General features: G+C 44.0%; 1 protein-coding gene across 5 annotated transcripts in view; it reads right to left on the minus strand.

The window, feature by feature from the left end:
* Positions 1-219: 219 nt before the first annotated feature.
* The window catches only part of LOC139743465 (zinc finger homeobox protein 3-like), a 242178-nt gene continuing 225075 nt past the window's right edge, over positions 220-17322 (minus strand). For 4 of the 5 annotated variants that reach the window (XM_071653946.1, XM_071653945.1, XM_071653948.1 and 1 more), the window contains 2 exons: positions 4590-14295; positions 220-2852 (listed from right to left, as the gene is read on the minus strand). In XM_071653946.1, the coding sequence (XP_071510047.1) occupies positions 2373-2852; positions 4590-14213 (10104 nt within the window). In that variant the 5' untranslated portion in view covers positions 14214-14295 and the 3' untranslated portion in view covers positions 220-2372. The remainder of the gene's footprint in view (positions 2853-4589; positions 14296-17322) is intronic. The other variant, XM_071653950.1, reaches the window with a different exon arrangement.

Consider the following 17322-nt stretch of genomic DNA (forward strand, 5'->3'; position numbering starts at 1 on the left):
ATATTTCTCTAGGACTAGTCAGTGAAAATCACGTGCATTTTGTTGTCGTTTTTGCTTATGTTAGCAAGGTGTATGAATGTATTTTTTTTCTTGATGCATATCATCTGGTTAATATGTACATTCTCAGCTACCATCTTGGCAGTATATTATACATTTTCAGCAATATTCACAGTCTATACAGGAAAAAAAACTGTCATTAACATATGTATATAACTACATCTCAATTTTTAACGTCATTCAACAAACTATTTCCAATCACAGATGGGAAACTTTTGGCAATGTTAACAAGAATGCACTGGGCATTTCCAGAGGGAACACACTGTCTACAATTGAGAACAGAAAAATGCCCATTGGCAATGCATCCCTCTTGTACGAACAGCTTTTCAGAAAAGTTGTCAGAGATACTCTTAGCATCTGTCCAAGGTTCGAGCATTCTATTTCAACCTGAATACAATGCAATGTACAATCTAAAGGAAATATAAAAGTAATCTGCTGCATACAAAATGCTTTCCTCCATGCTACACACACAAAAAAAAGAAATATTATGGGAAAGTCTATCCTCTCTAGGGGCAGATAAAGTCCTATATTTTGTGCAAATTTCATGGATAGCAAATGGTCCACATGCAAGAGAGAGAAACGATCATTGCCTGGTGGCAATGACATCGCAAAATATAGTATGATCTCATCATACAGAGGTTGGTCAAACAAGGAGGTATACAAAAACTTAAAAAATCATCATCACATATCATTTCACTGGTATGTGAAAGTACTTCAAAGCATCAGGTTTCCCAATAATTTCATAGGTGAAAGTTTAACCTCAGAAGAAAAAAAAAAACAGCTTTCAGCCTCCAACAGAAGAAAACCTACAGTGATTTGGTCAGTTCATTGCTTAAACAAAACGATAAACAGAGTTGGAATACTGATATATATATACTTATATATATTATATATATATATATAATTCTCATCAATAAAAACACAAATAACAAGACTAAAATTACTACCCGCAGTACTACATATATCAAAATGGATTACATTCATTTCTGATCTTGACTTAACACACAAGTTGCCTACTGACTAGAAACAACCGCCAAAAAAAAAAAAAAAAAAATCAACTACATTCAGCCATGCCTCTGTGTAGACAGCTCAAACTCACACATCCTCCATGGGTTCAGTTGAATTTGTGACAAAATAAACCCCGAGCTTCTTTCTGAGGGAAGCTGCGTTAGTTTTTAGACAGATCTCTTGTTAACTGACCATTTGGCATTTAATCACAATCCCTTCTATGATGCATAACTCACTAGAGGTAGATGCTTACATTCTCTCACTCTCTCTCTCTCTCGATTTTTCCGGCACATTTTCCTTCTTTTTTCCTCTTCCAAAAAGCTGGATGAGCATGGTAAAATTATATAATCATCTGCCTAACTCTTGAGACCTCAAATAGTTGACTCCTTTCCAATTATCTTTTTTTTTGACAGCTCAAACAATTTAAAAGACCGGACCAGTCAAAGAGTCCATTTCTAAGAGTTTTCAAAGAATGCTCTAACTTACCACGGTTACACAGGCAGTCAATTACCTCTTCTTGCTAAATAATGTCACTGGGATAGTTGGGTATGTATACTGTCTTTTGCAAAACTTTGTGTGCACTGCCCTAGAATGAGAATCCTCAGTCAAGACTTGTTTAAACTTCTCTTGGTTTATTAGTTTGTTACTATTTAACTGGAAGATTTTTGACCCATTCTTATGCATTTAAATTTCTTTTATTTGCATGCCAGCAAAACAATGCTTGACAAATTTCCTATTTCGATAGATGTTATGCCCACACCTTATGTTGTATGATTTTACTTTCCACATACAATCTGCTATTTTACCATTACTCTCTTGATTAACAGAACAACAACTTGTTTTCGTAATTTTCATCAAGAAATTAATGCATAATAATGCATGTTATTTAGCACCCCATGCAATTCATATGAGCAGGACTAGAAACAACATAAATGAGGAATCCACAAAAGATTATTCTGCAGTGAAATCACTCTTGGTACGATGGCATTCTTGTACACATACATACCAAAATGCCGGCGTAGTAATCACACACTCTAATCTTGTGCACAATGTTTCCTGTCCCGCCATATCTCCTGGTGACACTGTGGGACTAGTGCAGGATGAGAGCTGAAAAAATGATGGCTCGTCTTCAGCAGTTTGGTCAGAAGGAAAGGAAAATGGATGAAAAACATTGAAATGAAGTATCATTGAGGACTAGCTAGCATATTCATGAAAACCCTGTACAGTTCTAACGGATCCATGCAAGGGAAGCTGGGTTAAGGCAGACCAGTCTCCCACTGTGCCACGCCCATCATGGTCAGGTGGTCCTAACTCTTGGAGGAGTGGTGGTGTTTGTGGTGGTGCCGTTCTTTCTTCTCCCTTTTCCTGGCCAGCTTTTGCTGGTGGACAGGAGTCTTTATGTGCAGCTTGACAACGTCTTCATTCAAAAGCACCTCACGAGGGCACAGCTGGCACAGGTAACGATTCGACGGGAGCTTCTCCACTGTCTCTTCGATGTTGACCACCTTGCCTAGGTAGCACTTGGTGACCTGATGGGAGGTCACCAGGTCACGGTCTGTGAAGACCCGTTCACATTTCTTGCACAGATAGCGGTTAGTGGACGAGTTTGGCTGAAGGATATAGTCTTTTTCCTTGTGCTTGTCTTTAGATTTGTGGTGATGGGAGTGATGGTGTGAGTGGTGGTGTTGCGGCAACTGTGGCTGCTTCTGTGCCTGTTGCTGGTCTTCAGGTATTTTTCCCATCAGGCCATGTAACTGTGCTGCAGCGAGGGGGTTGGAAGCATAGGCCTGTTACAAAAATAATAAACATGCAAACAAACAGTCCAAAAATTGCCACAACAAAACACAACAAACTAAAACAAATCAAAATGAAACAAACAATGCAAACTACAGGAATTCCTCAAAGAAACAGGTGAGTGAGGGAGACAAAAAAAAATGGAGTAGGTTCTGGAAAATTGGCTAACAGCTTTGAAACATTGTGCAAGGATGTAACACACCACAGAAAAGATAAATGTTTCCATAAACCACTGAACATGAAATTATAGCACCACCTCACTGCAAATGTCTGTATACTAGCTTTATCAGCTATAATGAACACAGGATTATGACTCAATGAAATCTAGAGATTTCAGGGTGGGATATACCACATGCAGATCCAAAGATATCTTGAAAGATGAAAAGAGTTTTTAATCCATCTGATGGATAATACTTCATTGTGACCACTCTACAGTAACAAATCATGCAAACAAACCATGCATCATGCTTTCAAATTCCTTATTTTGACACACACTCCCTTAGGTAACTTGGAAACTAACAGACCAACCAAAATGAAAACTCAAGAACAAAAAGGACTACTCTTTAGGAACAAAAATAACACACAAGTAAGCCACACTAATATCACTGCACTTATAATTGGAATATCGATAAAATATCCAAGCAAATATACTATGATAAACATTCTCTATCAAATTTGACTTCTATTTCTAGCTTTCACATATGACACTAGAATGCATATGTCCTTGTGAAAATGACAAATGTAACAGTAGACCTCTATATTGACAATTTTACTGGGACTTATGACATTATCTTTCTGTTCTGCCACTCTCAATTGTATACAGTAAGTAATATCATGCTACAGATCATGGATGTTGAGGAAGTCATTTCATGTTTAAAAGAATATTTGCATTGGTGGTCTTAGTGATGAAGGAAAAATACCTATTGTACTTATGAAAGACATATTGTACAAGGTTCAAGGTTCCATGGAAGGTCTGTTCCATGTTGATTAAATAAGAAATGCTTGAATGCTATTCTTTGTCTCATAAAACACATGATCTGATATTAGATAGTAAATAAGCCAAATATCATGTGTGACATTTCCTTAAAGGACAAGTTCACCTTCATAAACATAAGGATTGAGAGAATGCAACAATATTAGTAGAACACATCAGTGAAAGTTTGAGGAAAATTGGACAATCGATGCAAAAGTTATGAATTTTTAAAATTTTTGTGTTGGAACCGCTGGATGAGGAGACTACTACAGCTTGTGAGTCATATGCGTACAACAGTATAAAGAAAATGTAACAGAAAATTCAACATATTTTCACTTTTTTCGCATAATAAAAGAGCTCTTGACTTGCCTCTTTCTAAAGGCAGGGGGAATAATATTGCCCATAACATTTGTCGGTAACGAGTCAGGGGAATGTGTACTTTTTTCAAAAGATGGAATTTTGTGAAATTCTCTTTATATTTTCCTTATATTGTTGTACGCAAGTTATTCATACGCTGCAGTAGTCTTCTCATCCAGCGGTTGCTGCACAAAAATTTTAAAAATTCATAACTTTTGAACGGATTGTCTGATTTTCCTCAAACTTTCAATGATGTGTTCTACTAATATTGCTACATTCTCTCAATCCTTATGTTTATAAAGGTGAACTTGTCCTTTAAGACATCAGCATGTCTTCCTTGGTGTCTTAACTTGAGTAAGTTTGGATATTGTCTATCATTTCTATCTGTTCAGCACCTCACCTGTAGAATATGAGGGGGGATGGCAGCAGCCTGTTCCTGAGCATACAGCATTTCCAGGCCCACAGGGTAGACTGGGTACATCATGGGCACCTGAGCATAATAGGGAGATACTCCACCATACAGGTAGGACATCAGTGCAGCTTCATTCGGGTTCACTCCAAGCTGTGCAGCTGACACCGCAGCCGCTGCTGCAGCAGCAGCAGAGCTGGGCATGTTTGCTTGGCTGGAGGACGGCTGACTGGCTTCCATGTCAGGCTTGGAGGACTTGGTCGATGATGGTCTGGAGTCCTTCTCATGCTTGCTGGAGCTCCCCGATGTCAGTGGGTGAGATCCAGAGCTACCTGTAACTGATGAAGCAACATGTGGGAAGTGAGTGGCAGGGAGCTGAGGAGTCAACATCTGGGCCTGCATGGCCTGCAGGGCTTGCATCTGAGCAGCTGCAACAGGATTGAGGTTCAGAGCGGCTGCAGTAGCTGCTGCCGGTGGACTACCCACTAGGTGCTGGCTGGAAGAGCTGGAAGCAGATTGGCTGCGCTTGCCCTGTTCCAGCTTTGGTAGGAACATGCTGGACTCCTCTGTCTCGTACTTCTCTAGCTCTTTGCTGACATGGAGTCTGACATTCCTCACGTGAAGCTCTGTAAACACATGGTCTCGCACTGACATAGAGCTGGAGTACTTTGTCTTGCAGATTTTACACTCAGATGTACCATCTCCTGTGGATCCAATCATGCCAAAGTGTTTGGTCACTGTCCCTTTGCCTTTCTTGTCCTTAGCTCGTGCATTCTGAAACCAAACCTGCACTACCCGCCTTGGAAGACCAATCTCTTGACCAAGAAGCTCGCATTCGTGTATGGTGGGTGTACGATAGTCATTGAAACAGTGCTTCAAGATTTTGAGCTGCAGCTGAGACATCTGTGTGCGATATCGTTTGAGTCCTCTCTCTGAGTCATCTGCATTACTGTAGGAGTCTTCACTCCTGTCCATTGAGCCAGCCTCTGATACAGCATCCTCTCCTGCGACACTGCTGGTAGGAGAGAGCAGGTAGGAGTCCTTGGGTAACTTGTCCAAGACTATGTCAGACTGCATTATGCCACCATCTCCATCACTGCCTTTGTGGCTGGATGTTCGTGGTGGCAATTCACTCTCATTCCGCTCCTCCCAGTTCTTGTCCTCATTTCGCTCATCCATGCTGCGCTCATCATTTTTGTCTTCAGCATCACGATAGCTATTGACAGACATGGCTTCTTCTTCCTCTCTATTGCCGCCTTCACCATCTTCTGAGTAAGTGTGATTGCGGCTGTCATCACTGTACATAAGAGAGTCGCTGGCCCTGCTCTCCAGGTGTCTATCGTCACTCCCAACACTGCTTCGACCAGCTTCCATCTCCATGGCATGGAGAGTTTCAGGACTGCAAGCCTGAGCTATGATACTGTCAACCTGCGCACTGCTCTGAATCTTGTCGAAGTGTCTCACCTTGATGTGAGCTTCCAATGCAGATTTTACCTTGAAGGCAGCTTTGCAGAATGGGCATCTCATAGATGGTTGAAGAGCTGAGAGGCGGAAAAGGCCCTTACGCTCACGAGCACGGGTGTTCTGGAACCAAACCTGCACAACTCTCTTCTTCAAGCCAACCTCCTCCGATATCACATCAAGCATCTTCCTTGTAGGATTACTGTCTTCCTGGTACTTAGCATAGAGAATGTCCAGCTGGGCTGGAGATATCGTCGTCCGTAACCTCTTGTCCTTCTTGGGATCAGAGTCGGAGCTTCCCTGGTCAGAGGACTGGCCAGCTGCTTCATCACTGGTGTCAGAATTCTTTGACTTTGTTGGTGACCCTGCTCCCCCAGCAGTGTTGAGATAGTTAATGTACTGCTCTGTAGTGAGGCCATTGAAAGCCTCATATGGCATGTACATCATGTTGTAAGGAATCTGCTGTGGGATGTAGCTATTCATGATCTGCATACCCATGATATGCACCTGTTGATGTTCACGCCACTGCTCAAGCTGTGGGAAAGCAACCTTACACTGCTCACATTTGTAGTGATGTCCACTCTTGGATGGTTTCTCATTTTCTGACTGAGCCCCTTTGGATGAAGATGAAGAAGATGCAGGTGACGACTTATGCTCAGACTTTGATCTTGATGATGAAGATGACGTAGTTGAGGATGAAGCTGATGCTGTAGGTGGATCTGGAGTATGTTTTGGCGTGGAAGATTCTGCAGCTAATTTGGAGAAGGGGTCTGGGCTGACCGATGACGGTTGTGGAGTAGCTGGAGTTGGACTGTGTTGGGAACTGCTGCTACTAGTTGTGCTGAGACTACTGTACTTGTAGCAATGCTGTTTTTGATGTTTGATGAGCTCGTAAAATCGCTGGAAAACAAGCATGCATTTGTTACATTGGTAGTTGAGGCCTGGTGTTCTTTTGTACCTTCCACTCAGACCATCTTGCTCAGGAGGTCCTTCAGGAGGGGCTTGATTCTCAAACATTTTCCTAGCCTTTTGCCTTGCATTCTGGAACCATACAACAATCACCCTGGGACTAAGATTGAGAAGCCGTGAAAGATGGTCTAGATCATCATCCTTTGGATAGGCATTGTTCTCAAAGAACTCTTGCAGCACCTTAATCTGGTAGTCAGTGAATCTGGTCCTTCCAGATCTTCTCATGGACTTGTCACAAGAACTAGAAGAGTTGCATGACAAATTAGTTGGTGATATGACAGAGCGAGGAGGAACTGGAGATATCGGGGATGAGAGAGGTGAGGTCATATCTGATATACTGGAGGTAGGAGTGATAGGAGCTGATGTGATGACAAGGGGAGTAGAATTTGGCATTGACAGCTTCTGGTGTTTGTCCATGGCATCATCACTTGACATACTGGATCTAATATCTATGGGATCTCTGTAAGTCTGCTCCACAATCTTATCTCTGCGTTCCTCAGCAGCAGTTTCCATCTCATTTATCTCTGGTCTTGGAAGAGATGGTTCTGGCACCACTGACACTATGGGACTCAGGGGCTTTGGCTCCTTCATGGCAGTAGCTGATGGTAAAAGAGTGGACGCCTGTGCAGCTGCTGCGGCTGCTGCAGCCGCTGCAGCTGCAGCAGCTGGTGGAGGGGCATGTGGAGGTGGCAGAGGGATTTCTTGCTTCACTGGTTTGACCATTGCTTGCTCAGCAAGGAATCGCATACTGGGACTGGACGTAGGCCTGATGGGATCCAGATCAAAGGTATCTCTCTCCATATCTCTGGCTGGTTTCTTTTCTGATGACCCTCCAGACAGCATCTCACTGCTCTCTCTCTTCTTAGCTCGCTCTGCATCTAGCAAAGTTGTTGTCGGTGGGTTGTTAAAATTGTATGGAGAATCCTTGTTGCGTTGCCTCTCTTTGAACAGTGTGTTTCTGAACCAATGTTTAATGACTTTATGAGGCAGACCAGACTTTGCTGACATCTCTGCGATAGCATCCTCGGTTGGCGAGTTGTTGATGTCGAAGTAAGCCCTCAAGATCTTTAGCTGATCATCTGTGATTCTAGTTCGGGCACGCTTTGGAGACTTCTGCTGTAGATAGTTGGGATCAAGGTATGGTGGTAACTGCTGCATGCCTGCTGGACTGAGGCTCGGCTGCTGTGTGAGAGAGTGAACATGTTGTACTGGCACTGGGAATTGCCCAACTGTGGAACTGCTATTTGAGGAAGTGGACGGGCTGCTTGGCTGCAGAGCTTGCATCATGGCAATTTGGTAGGGGTTGACCGGAAACACTTGAGGTGGTGGTGGTGGGGGTGGCGGTGGCATAACCTGAGATGCAGACTGATCCTGACTTGATGGAATTGTTTCACTAGTGCTAGACATTTGTCCATTTACCAGAACTTCTTTGGTGTCCTCTTTTTCTGCTTTTACCTTCATATCCAACTTCATAGTTTTGGACTTCTCATCTTGCTTCGCAGACTCTTCTGTAACTTTTGTTGCATCTTCTTCTTCATCATCCTCTTCTCCTTGTAGTTCATCCTTGAACAACTGTGTGTACTTCTCAATTATGTCATTTGGCAATAATTTTTTGTGGACTTCTTCCATATGAGCTTTATACACCCAAATACTGGAGAACTCTTTCCTACATCCCTGGCAGTAAAACTTGTCTTCTAATGCTATGCTGGATGGCAAACCCATTGCAAATTCATTGAATTGCTGCACAAGATCAAAGCCGTAGCTTTCCAGCAACTTGCGCTGAACGGCAGAGGTGCGTATTCTTCTTGCATTTGGCACTTCAGCAGGCTTCGTTACAACACTGGGAGTAACAGTAGTTGTGGTAGCTGGTGTAACAGTTGTGGTGGCTGCTGGTGGCTTTTCTGCCACTGGTGTTGAAGTTGTGGAAACACTGGTGGAGGAAGAAGCCTTTGGGCATGTTGGCTGATGCTGGATGAGTGCCTCATGACTGGGGAGAACAGTCCCACACATGGCACATGAATACATACTTGGTGACAGAGGAATTTGGGCTGGATACATCATGGCGGCTGCTGGAGAGAGACTCTGCATGAGCATCATGGACAGGTCTTGAGAGAGGATGGCAGCTACATTGGGGTCATTGGCTTGACCTGGCACACCCGACAGCTGAGCGGCAATTTGCTGTTGCAACTGTGCTTGATGAATTTGCTGGAGCTGTAAAGCTTGCTGAAACTGCATTTGCTGGTAGTAAGCATGCTGTGCCTGAAGATGTGCCTGCTGGGCCTGTAGGAGCTGTTGCTGCTGGTGGTGTTGTGACTGTGCATCACCTGGAGTTGCTGGAGACTTCGATGACTGGGGTGGCTGCTGCTGCTGCTGCGTTTTGTGATGCTGCTTGTGTTTCTGTTGCTGCTGCTGCTGTTGTTGATGATGATGATGCTGCTGTTGCTGTTGTTGCTGCTGCTGCTGCTGTTGTTGAGTTGGGGATGGTGCTGGGAGAATGGTTCCTCCAACTCCAAGCACCAGTTGCTCACCCTCCTCCCTCTCCTGTGCAATACTTGCATTTTCCTGTTTAGCAGCTCTACTCTGATGAAGAACAGATCTGATGTGAGTATCAAGGGTTGACTGCTGACTGTATGCAACCTTGCAGAGTGTGCATTTGTATGGCTTGTTGTCTCCATGATCGGTTGGCATTTCTGGTTCAGCTGGCTCATTCAGACTCAATTTTTGTTTGTGCAAGTGAGAAACAGAGTTAAAATGCACAAGAAGGATGCTCTTCTGGGTGAAGGATTCACGACATACATCACACTTGTAGGGTCTGTTAGGATCTAAATACTTGTCCATTGAGAATGTTTGGGCAGCACGGTCACCCTTCCTGTGAAACACTGTCTTGTTATGACTGCTCAGTTCACTTTGTTTTGAGAAGCCAACACGGCACCGCTGACATTTGTACTTCTTGGTAGGGTCTAAAAAGCTGCCTTCTTCAGGTTTTGGTCCATCCATTTCCATCTCATCCAAGTCTCCAGAGTAGCTGCCATCGGTCCCATTGCAGGTTGAAAGAGAGTCATCTATACTGTAATTATTCTGTTGGTCATCTTCTAATATCTCATTTGGTCCATTTGGGAGGAGTCCTGCGATATCCCCATTTGGCATTGTGGCAAGCATCTGCAAGACATCTTCTTGATTCAAATCTGGGTGGGTTGTCTCCAAGTGGCTCTGTAGGTTTGACATAGAACGGAAGACTTTCTGACATACCACACACTTGAGGCTGACTTGCCCTGTGCTTGACTCGGGTTTAGGTGGCTCTGGCTTGGCTCCAGGGAGTTGATGCCGCTTGACATGAATTTCCTTGAAGTGAACTTGCAAACCTGAGGCTGTCTTGAAATACTGATTGCAACCTTTCTTCCAGCAGAGAAATCCTGGTCCATTTGGTGTGTCTTGCTCTTTCAGAGGGCAGGACTCATTTTGATGGCCATAAAGTAGGTCTATGTTGGCAAAGTTTTTGTGGCAGTTTTGGCACCTGTACAATTCTGTTCCCTCTTCCCACAGAACTGATGATTGTGGCGATGCACGGGGGGAAGCTCCAAGCTCAGCTACATCTGCACCTTGAGAAGAAGAGGGTCGTGACTCTGGTGGGGGTGTGGCATCTATAGGTTGTGTTACTGTTGCAATAGCATTGGCAGATGGAGTTGCATGGAATGTTGGTCCATTCTCAGATGTTTCCACTGACATTATGAGGCGCTGAATGCAATCCCTGGACACACTGTGAGAATCCATCAGATGAACCTCCAAGTTGATACGGTTGGTGCATACTTCTTGGCATAGAGGGCAACGGAGTATGGCAGACGGCTTCACACTGTGCTGAGACATGACATGAGCAGTGATGCGCTGTTGGTCCACACAGCTGTATTTACAGTAGGGACAGGAGAATATTTGTGTGGTGGTATGGCCCCTGATGTCACTTTTACCACCTGCATTGGATGGAGTGCCTGCTTTACTCAAATTTTCTGGTTGTTCATTGCTATTTAGAATACTGGAATTGATAAGTTGGTCCTCTGGCATTGACTCAGCAGATGAGGGACGCTCCTTCTTGGACAGATCCAAAGCTCCATCCGCAGTTGTTCCATCAGCATCTACACCCTGCCCATCTTGCTTGGCGAGTTTAGCTTCATTTTTCAAATGCTGCACAGACTGAATATGCTGCATCAGGTTAAACTTGGTCCGGGTATAAAAGCTGCATAGGGGGCAATGGAAGCGACGCGTCTCAGAGTTCATGGTGATGTTGATGCTCTGCATGTGGCGGAAGAGCTTCAGACTTGTCTCGTGACGGTAATTGTTGGGGTGGGAATGAGCACGCAGCTTGTCTACGCTGTGCGTGTAGAAATCACAGGCATTGCATCTCACTTGGACTGGGTTGCCAACATTCATATACTTCAGCCTCCACTCATTCTGCTTGCCTCCCTCTCTGATGTGATTGAAGAGCTGCAATTTCTGCTGATGTTTGTCTGTCTTGAGATGTAACTGGAAGTTGGCCTTCACTTGGGTGGAGTAGTTACAAAGCATGCACTGCTGCATGTCACCTATGACTGCTCTCCAGAGAGCCATGTTAGGTTCACTTCGATCTCTGTGCACATGGATGTGCAAGTCATCCAGATCTTCAGTGTTGAAGTTATTGCAGATAGAACACTGGTAGAGAGTGAGAGGCTCATTCTTTGATGGGTCATCAGGGGTGTTTGGATGAGGGGCAGCAGCTGCTGCTTCCTGAACATTCATTCCCATGGCCATATTATTCATCCATGCACTGTAGGCCACTGGGTCATATTGGTACTGGGTCATGAAAGCCTGCATGTCCATCATACTAGGTTCCTGACCATGCATAACAGGCATCATTGGATTCTGGCCAAGCATCATGTACATGGACTCTTCTGGTGGCAGTCCTGTCATGTTGTTCTGCATCTCCCTCTGCATCTGGGACACATTTTGTTGGATTGCCATCATGTTGTGGATGTGCTTCTCACTTGTCATATGAATGCGCAGATTCCTAGCCACATTGGTCTCATAGTCACACACATCACACCTCCATGTCTGTTTGTGCTTGGGTTTGGCTGCCTGGGCAAGGTCATTCAACTTGTGATGCATGAAAAGATGATCTCCACCATTCTGCAACTCCTGCATGTTGTTCAGATGCTTGTCAGACTGCATGTGAATACTCAGATTGCCCTTAGTGGTGGTAGAATAGTTGCAAATTTCACAGCGATATGGTTTATATCCACAGGTGTATGATTCTCCCCTGGACAGCCTTGGGTGTGGTTGATTGGTCTCACAGTAGATGCACTTGGATTCAGTCTCAGGATGCTTTTCCTTCATATGGGCTTCCAACGTCTGCTGATACTTGTAGTGCCAGTTACACTTGGGGCATTTGAGGGTTTTGCATGAATTACGAGAATGCATCATTGTCATATGTCCACCCAGGGAGCGAGATGACCCGAGAACCATGTCACACTTTGGGCACTCCACACAGCCAGTAGCTGAAGGATCATGATTGTGAGGTATGTCACTGTCCACACCATCTCCATCTGGGCACAGCGGGCTGGAGTGGACAGCATCTTGTGCAGCCTCTTTGTTGTTGTTGTTTGAAAGGGATTCACCTGAAGCAATGTCATCAGCCTCATTGTTCTGGACATGGTTTGCCATCATTTCGTTGTGGACACATGGAGGCCCATGTGGATCAGCATCAGGGGTTGCCCTCCGCTCAATTTCACCCATCTTGGCAGTTTCTATTTCAGTTGGACAGGGTTGACCTTCAAGGTTGCCACACAAGTCTGTCGAGGATGGCCGCTGGGGCGAGATGTACATGCCCTCTTCGTGTCGCCATGTTCCATTACTTGCCTGCCTCTCGTCACTCACTGCAGTACTGTTTTGGAGCAATCCCACTGCATGGTGCATATTGGTAGGTGAACTGTTGGTGTCCAAATGTGTGCAGGCAGCATCTGAGGTAGTTGAGATGGTAGTGGTGGTGTGTGGTGTAGTACTGATAGCAACTGAGACAGGGTACATGTAGCTTACACTGGAATTGGCACTTGAGTACACAGACTGACCAAAGCCCCCCTGACTAGGTCTCAGGTTGGCTATACTGTGGATTGATTGTTGCTTGGTGGCTTTTGGTTCAAGAAAAGACAGTAGAGGTTCCTTCTCTTTGCCCAAACCCTGAATGATGGCAGACTGATCCTTTCTGCCCATGATATGTTTCTCTTCCTCATTTAATGTCATTTTGTGTTCATGAGTTGCATGTGTCATGAAGGATTTGGCAAAGCCAAACGAAAGCTTGCAAATAAAACACATTAGGATTGGCTTTCCCACAGTCGCACCCCCAAAACCATGTTTGTCATCCTTGTCCGTGTCCTTGCTTTCCTCATCTTCAGCCTTGTTACGTACATCATACACCTTGAAGCTGTGCACAATTGGTGTTCCATACTGTCCTGAAATCATCCCAAACTGGGAGACATTGCCCATGGTCATGTAGCTGGGTATATGCAATGCATTGACAATGCCAGGCAGGGCACTCATCTTTTCATGCTCTTTCATCAGCTTGCTGACTTCCGACTGTGAATTCTCCATGGCCGAGATGGAATTGCCTTCTGCCTCTGGCCTCTCACTGCTGTCAATGAGAAATGCTGAGCCGTCTGGCTGATACACAATCTCACCCTCAAAGTTCTCCATGTCACTGAGTTCACTGTCATTGCCACTAATGGACACCATACCGTCCTCTTCCTCTGGTAGACCAGCTTCACATGTTGTCATGATACAGCTGTGTTCCATGTACGTCTGCAAGTCTGTGAACTTGTTGGAACACTTGCTGCAAGTGACTTCTCTGACTGCCCCGGTCCCACTCTCCTCCTCAGCATCATCCTCATTACTCACATCATTGTACCCAGGGGAGTCGTCTGCTGCTGCATCCTTGGGTAACTCTTCATTGGCACTGTTATCAAGGTATTCGTTAGTCTCACTTTCATCGTTGTTCTCGGTGATGCAATTTTCAGTGACAGTGTCTGAAGTCGGGTCTTGGTTCAGAACTAGGTCTGGTTCTGGTTCTTCAGCATGAGAGTTGTCAAGCTCTTCTTGTTTTAGAATGTCCTCACCAGAAGGGCTGCCGTCTGACCCAGTAGATTCAGGTGGTTCCACTGCAGCCATGGTGACTTGTTATGACCACACATTGATGGAGCCAGGCAGAATCAGATCAAACCTGCAGGTGCGCAGACTGTTGATGATACATCTGTTGACATAAACAAAACAAGAATATAAACAAACTGTGAGTAGAAGTTAGCCAAATTTCAATTGTTGTACATAACATGTAAGATACATATAAATGTCACAGCTATACAAGAAAAATTTATACAAAACATATCAGGAACAATATGGGCAAATTCAAAACTCAAATTCTGCATAATTAGGTGGAAGCAGCCATAAAATAGGCAGTGGGCAATCATGTGAAAGGAAGTATGTGCCTGATGTACTAATGACTTTTTATTTCTTAAAGCAAGTGACGAAAGAAAGAATTTTGATGCATCTAAGAGGCACTGAACCCTTATTGCAAAATTGATTTTCTGAGAAAAATAATTAGCCATGCCATTACAAGACAGACCAAGGGCTTGATCAAGATGTAAACATACATGAGATCAGTGAGTAGTAGCAAAGGGAGCAAGATATATATCATCACAATGATCAAAGAATTCCCTGAAGTTTATATAACTTGTCACTGACCAGAATGATCCAAATCTCTGTATATCTTATTGATCCCACACTGCATCTTGTTGATGCTTTGAACTTCATTGCAGATCCTTCTTCCAAAGATTGAACACTAAAATTTGTTTTGACTTTTACACAATCACCATAAATTTCAGAGCTCGTCAAAATCTTTAATCTCTAGTGAAATCTCAAGCCTAGCTGTTCAATTAATCCCAACAGCATGCAGCAACACAACACACTCTTCATTAAAAAAAAAATTGACTGAATTCATTTTTCTCACTAAAGCATGGTATGGTCATTAATAACAAAAACAAAATGACTCTATGAGGAAATGTTCCCTGAAAAGTCAGTGTCTCCAGATTCAAGGACAAAACACCATCTTCACTGCCTGCACCCAGAAAAGAGGAAACAGCATTTGTTGGCTGTTTGCAGCATCATGGAAACGAGAAGTTCATCCTACCGAAAGTTAAGATTTCTCATTTCCACCATAAGCAAAGAGGACAGGGCACGTTAAATACTCCATATGCAAATTAAGTTAGCCATCAGACCACATCATCTTCATCTTTATTCAGAATCGCTCCCTCACTCCAAACGTTCTTTTGCATTCCGCACTCATGGACATAACAATAATGATCAAAACGGAGAAGAGGAATATGGAGAGGTGACAACGTGTCACAGTGATTAAAAGTTCCTCTTTCCTCATTCTTGCCTTTCCTTTCTCCCTCACTTTCTGCCCCTCACAACCTGAGAGAGAGACAGAGAGAGAATGTCATATAACGCTCTACTGGTGATGAGCTATAAGCAAATTATGCACCCCACTCCATATGCCACATGTGAAATTCACGCTCATTAATGTAGCAGGCGTTTGGAAAAAGCATTAGGATGCAAGGAGCGATTTCGAGTGGCTGGAGTTCAGAAGGTGCAAGATGATAGTACGAATGCAATGGTACGGAAAAGACAAGGCAACAAATTAAGGGGAAGGGAGAGAGTGACGAGCAACTTGGTAAATGTCCTACCACTTCAGTCACGGCCTGTAATTTAGTCATTCGGCAGTGAATGGCCTTGACGATTCAAAGGCCAGCAAGGAAAATTGCAGATACTCCATATTGCTCGAGCGTTAATGGAGAAACTGCACTCTACCGCTCCTGTTCTTGCTATTTGGAGAGGTAATTTGGTGTATTTGATTAAAACACAGAGAAGGGGAGAAAACAACCAGTTGCTTGCACAAAGAGCAGAGAGTGGGGCAGGCATGATCCTGTATCTTCGCTGATTCTCAGCTCGGTACGGCTCAAGAGGTGGGAAGGGAGAGAAAAAGTGTGGACAATCCATCATAGGAGCGGTTTCGGTTACATCAAGAGGATGATGGACCTGAGAGGAGGGCAGGCACTGAATTAGGTCACTCTTACATTTCTCAAAGTACAGTGGCACTCTTTATTCAAGAAATGATCAGAACCTGCACCGAGACATTCAAAACTGCACTTTTTCCCACGCATGCTCTGGCCTTGTTTCTGAGGATGGCCTCTTCCTTCGATGTTGTCCCACAATATGACTCAAGCGTATTTGTTGTGAAGCACGGAGCCGGGCCTCCTGAGACAGCCAGTGGATGTGGCACGTTCTCTAAATGACTGCTCCCAAGAAAAGCACATCAAATCAAACATGGACACAGCCACAAAACCAGGCCTGGTCAATATTGTATTTCAACCAGAAATAGACATAAGAAAAACGGGGGAACTTCTTGGCAAAGGAAAAACTATCAATGTGCACTTCTTCTGAATACAACATTATAAATATCATGGATGAGTGAAGATGCCAGAGGCTCCTATTCTCTCTCAGCTTGCCCCTCTGAGCACGTCTATGAATCTTTCACTGTTTCCTGAATTTGGACTACTAATAATGCATGATCTAATTTACATGGGAACAAGAGCTAAGCAACACAACAAGCAGCAGGACAAGCCCAAATATCCCCACTCGTCTTCTTTTCCTGCCATACAGGAGGTGGTCTAGGCATCCTGCAGCCAACATTTGTGTCTGTTAGTGCAAATCTTCCCCAAGCTTGCAGGGGTTTCCTCCCAAAATGACTAGAGTCAATAAGAAAGCTAGGCCATGGCATTAATTGCCAGACTCTAGTCGGCCTTCTCGCTTCCCAAACTTGGCAGATTCTATCACCAATTCTCTGTCATCATAGGGTAATGAGATTACTTGAACTCTTTCAGCTTCATACAAACAGGGTGTCAAACCCAAGGGAACAGGGCCAACAATTTACTCTTTTTACAGTAAAGAAAAAAAAAATCACAAAACCTTTTTTAAATAAAAACAAACCTCCCACTTTTGACCAAAGAAACCAGGAGTTAGTAATCACAAAATGCACGGCTTGGAAACCAACTGCTGAAGCACAGTACAACAGAGAGAGAGAGATACTGTACACACCTCCACATTGGCACAGATTACAAAGGAAGAACAGGAAACCAGATCTTGTTTAATTGGGGCTGAATAGGAAGGAAGAATTGGGGCACGCCAAGGACCCCGTTGTATTGTGGAAACACTGAAACCTGTA

Source organism: Diadema antillarum, unplaced genomic scaffold (genome assembly GCF_040938485.1).
Source record: "Diadema antillarum isolate AM-2024a unplaced genomic scaffold, OU_Dant_1.0 seq00001083_RagTag, whole genome shotgun sequence".
NCBI lineage: Eukaryota > Metazoa > Echinodermata > Echinoidea > Diadematoida > Diadematidae > Diadema > Diadema antillarum.